The 4300-nt window shown below is 44.7% G+C and overlaps 1 protein-coding gene across 10 annotated transcripts in view; it reads right to left on the bottom strand.

Annotated features, from left to right (window-relative positions):
• slit2 (slit homolog 2 (Drosophila)) overlaps positions 1–4277 on the bottom strand; it is a 100869-nt gene extending 96592 nt beyond the window's left edge. For 7 of the 10 annotated variants that reach the window (XM_042223393.1, XM_042223396.1, XM_042223398.1 and 4 more), the window contains exons 1-3: positions 3559–4277; positions 2602–2673; positions 1000–1071 (exon numbers count right to left, since the gene is read on the bottom strand). In XM_042223393.1, coding sequence (XP_042079327.1) covers positions 1000–1071; positions 2602–2673; positions 3559–3761 — 347 coding nt within the window. In that variant the 5' untranslated portion in view covers positions 3762–4277. The remainder of the gene's footprint in view (positions 1–999; positions 1072–2601; positions 2674–3558) is intronic. The other 3 variants (XM_042223399.1, XM_042223400.1, XM_042223401.1) reach the window with 1 other exon arrangement.
• Positions 4278–4300: the final 23 nt, after the last annotated feature.

Below are 4300 nucleotides of genomic sequence, written 5' to 3'. Positions count from 1 at the left end.
GTGTGTGTGTGTGTGTGTGTGTGTGTGTGTGTGTGTGTGTGTGTGTGTGTGTGTGTGTGTGTGTGTGTGTATGTTAATTATGTTATAAAGGCCTTATGTTGTCTGGATGCTGACTTGTGATACCAGGCTGGCATTGTAAAAACTTCTGACTGTTCTTCATTCACCTCCATGGCACTCAGACTCAACATTTGCCACATGAACAGATTTGCAGGAGGCCAAGTTGGGGTAACTGACATAAAAGTGGCAAAACATGATGCATGCATTCAGCAGGAGGGGTCACTAATTAGGTTGGGTACATTATAGCCTTTTTGGTATGATTCTGGGCTGCCCTAGATGACTTGCAGGATGATCATGTTAAAAACTTGGGGAAATAGTTTGTTTTCACTGCTGTCACATCAGGTATTTTCACTGAAAGCTTTGATCGCTAAAGTCAGCCTGTCCTTGATTTCTGGTATTGCTGCAACTCAAGTTAATATATAAATAAATAAATGATAAAGAAATCCATAAGTTCCGGTGATGATTCATAATCCACTGGCTAGTATATAATATAATCTGCTGACATTATTCTTCCCACTTTCAACTGAAACATGCAGTCCTAGAAGGTCACTAAGTATTCAGAGCTCATTGGACAAAGGCAAACCAAATAATTTTTTCTTCAAAGGGCTTTTTCAAAACCCCTCTTGCACTAAGGACTGTTAATGCTGTTAGTAAGCAGTGGGTTAGGATATTTAAACAGTGTCCTTGAGAGTCACCAAAGCACAGAATAAGGGAATGTTTTTTGTAAAGCTCTACAGACTTGGAGAACTTCTAACAAAGACAAATAATGCAGCTTGTGAATGCAACAACTGAAAAGAGATTTTATATGAAACTTGTTGATCTGTGTATCCAGATATGCAAATGAAACGACGGGCATGCGCGTTCTTGGAATTTTTAAGGCTGGGCAAACTGATTTTATACAGAATTAAATGAACACAATGGCGTCAACACATCATTACTCACAGTCTCTCCAGCTCCTTCAGGTCCTGGAAGGCTCCTCTCTCGATTGTGGTGATTTTGTTCTCCATTAACTGCCTGAGAGAGAAACACCAAGAGAGTGTGAGACTATGTGAATTGGACAATAAAAAAAGGAACGACATGAGAGGGGGGAAGGAGAGTGATAGAGAGACACAGAGCGTGAGAGCTGACAGAGTGATTTGTGTGATGAAACCATAAGAGGCCAAAAAAAAAAGGAGAAAGATGGCTGGATGGGGCCAGCGATAAGAGAGAGAAGAGAAAGACGGAGTGAGATAGGGCACAGGAGATTGACACTGGAGAGGAGAGAGAGGGAGAAATAGAGAAGGATCAGGCAGCACTGGGTGTGAAAAAAGGAGAAAAGCAGATTGGTGGAGATGGAAAGTGATAGAAGGTTTAAAAAAAGCAAGAAAGAGGAGAGACAATCAGCAGCGGGTCGATAGAGTCCCAGAATTGACTTTAAAACTGGCCCATCAGTTGGACAGGGACTCATCTATCATCCAATTTACTCTCTATCTAACCGCATAGCTCTGACTACTCCTTCACTTACACCAGCACAACTTCACTAAGATTAGTGTGCTGACGAAACCAAGCAAAAACACACATGCTTTTATGGGCCATCTCCACTGAGCTCTTCTTTTTTTAATTAATTGATTTATCACTGAGTCAACACTATTTTTTAATACAGCCCCATAAGACAAAAAAAAGGGGGAGGGGAGCGACTTTTATTTTTAAAGACTCTTCTCACAAATTTCTCAAATTTAAAAAAAAAGTCTATTCTCACGGGTTTTTTTTTAAGTGCAGTGTTTTTGCTAATTATGGTGCTTTTGGGTGAACATACCGGAAATAGCTAAAGTGAAAACTAGAGCACACAAATAAAGACACACATACACACAATTAAGGACATAATCTCTGGAGGAATTCCAACTATGTCTATTCCCTTCCATTCATTTCGGCTGCTGAATAGCGCGCACAGCAGCTATCCCTGTCCCGGCAGTGACGGTGCAGGGGAACTCTTTAATCTGGATTCATCCCAGGTAAAGAAACCTGTTCTTACTTGACTCTCTCCCCCTTCTCTTCCTTTCCTTCCACCCTTCCCTCCCTTCCAGCAGCTACATTCCTCCCTCCGCGGTTACACCTAATGACCGCTATCTCTTTCCTCTTTTTTACCCTCCATCACTTCCTCGCCAGCGCGTTAATCACTCCAGCACATGGGCCCCGGGGCCCGGTGGTTAAAATAAGCCCCCTCCTGACACTTCCACTGGCAGATTAACACGACAGCATTAACAGGTGCCGCTGCTATTCTGTTTAGACACTTATGATGGCTCAGTGAAACCGCAGCTTCCCACCACTGGATGCAGTGCCTGCGTGCAGCAGCTCCAGAGCTGGATGAATCTGCTGCTGCTGCCGAGCACGGCCAGAAACTGTTAAATCTCTGTGCTGTGATGTTCTATTGGAAAGTTTTCTGGATATGCAAGGTCTTGCTTAACAGCGCATGTGGGAGAGAATATTGTTGTTTTCCTTTTTGCATCTTCAGGGGAGGGGATAAAGAGGGGATAAAATAAAATTCGCCGAATAAACGTCACTTACAACACTCGCAGATGCCTCAGCCCTGCGAAATCCGTCTTCGTGATTTTAGTGAGGTTGTTTGCATTCAGGTCCCTAGAAAGAAAAATGATATTTTAAAAAATTAATTTAAAAAAATATAAATTAATACATGTTTGTGATGTGCTCATTGATGAAGGAGGCTTTTGCTGAAACTTCTTGTTCCGTAGCCAACGCAGGGTTGTCATCTGACTGTCAGAGAAACTGAGAGGAGCTGTGGCTGCTGCACTACATCGGCAAGTGTTAATTTCATCGAGGGGTCTTTTAATGATAAAATTCGGCCTCTTTAACTCGGAGCCCACTTGTCCAAATCCGTTTTTGATTAACTCGCTGGTCTGCTGACAAACCGATGTGGTCTACGGAGGCTGTGCTAATGCAACAGTTCAAAACCGCCAACAACCACAGCAGCCCCCCAACTTCAGCTCCGCGATCAGCCCTGACGTGTCCTCGTATTAGGCACCAAAACGAGCTTTACTGTTTTTATCATTTATACCTCACGCCAACATTTACATCAGCTGCGTACTGCGGCGTTAACAAGGCTGAAAGTATAGGTTAGACATGACAAAAAGCTCTGCGCTGTTAAAGATGTGGTCCTCGAGAGAGACATTTTCAGTGCCTCCCGGTTAAAAACAAATTAATTAGACAGGAAATTTTGGAGGAATAATGTGTGATCATAATTAGGATATGAGCTGATGACATTTCCTAACCACTGATCGGAATAAAATTTGGGTGCTAAAACATCAGAAGGTGTGACATTTTTTTCTCCATAAACTCTTTAAACTCCTCACACCCCTTCAGAAGAATCGCCGCATTAAAATGTAAATGCAGTCTCGTTATTTTTCATCATTTAAGCATAAAAGAAATGGCAACACGACATTATGGTGACTTTTCTTATACAATGTTTCCAAATTTTAGGTCAAATCTATACAATCCCGTACTTACAGTCTCTCCGTGTTTCGAGGTATGTTTCTGGGCACATTGCGCAGTCCTTGTCCGTGACAGTCCACTGTCGTACCGGTGCAGGAGCACTGGGCCGGGCATGGCTGACCGTCTGCTCCGCTGGACAGGACCAGAACAGTCACCAGCAGCCCCAGCACAGTCACCGGGGAGCGGTGAGGGCCAACGGGGCACCGAGCTCCCACCATCACTGCGGCAAGTGGGGGCCAATATGAGACCCGCAAAAACACCGTGAAAACAGAAGGGCGTTAAAAGATAAAGCCCCGAAATCCCCCGAAGGAGCTCACCAAACTCTGCACGCAACGGGATGCCGTCCTCCTTTTCGCTGTCCTCCCTTAGCACACGCGTGTTTCAGAAATGCCTGGTTCTGAATTTACATTTGGGTCCTCTGAGAGGGGTTTCAGTGCGTGAGGACTGTGATCAGGGACTTGGGTCCCCCTGGGTAGAAATAGGGGAGCTCGATAAGGCGGTAGAGCGGCTCTTTGGCTGCGCTACAGCGGCGCAAACTTCCACATGTCCCCGGCATGCGGTGCCCAAATCCCCCCGGTGAGTGCCGTGTCTGTGTATGTAAATGTGTGCCCGCGGAGCAAAGACAGTGAAACACCTCGGTCCTTGATCTGATCCGATCCAAAGAAACCCTCTCTCATGTACACACACACACACACACACACACACACACACACACACACACACACACACACACACACACACACACACACACACACAC

This window comes from Haplochromis burtoni, unplaced genomic scaffold, assembly GCF_018398535.1.
Source record: "Haplochromis burtoni strain Fernald_Lab_line unplaced genomic scaffold, NCSU_Asbu1 Contig_110, whole genome shotgun sequence".
In the NCBI taxonomy this organism is placed as follows: Eukaryota; Metazoa; Chordata; class Actinopteri; order Cichliformes; family Cichlidae; genus Haplochromis; species Haplochromis burtoni.
This window is presented reverse-complemented; position numbering and strand designations above follow the sequence as displayed.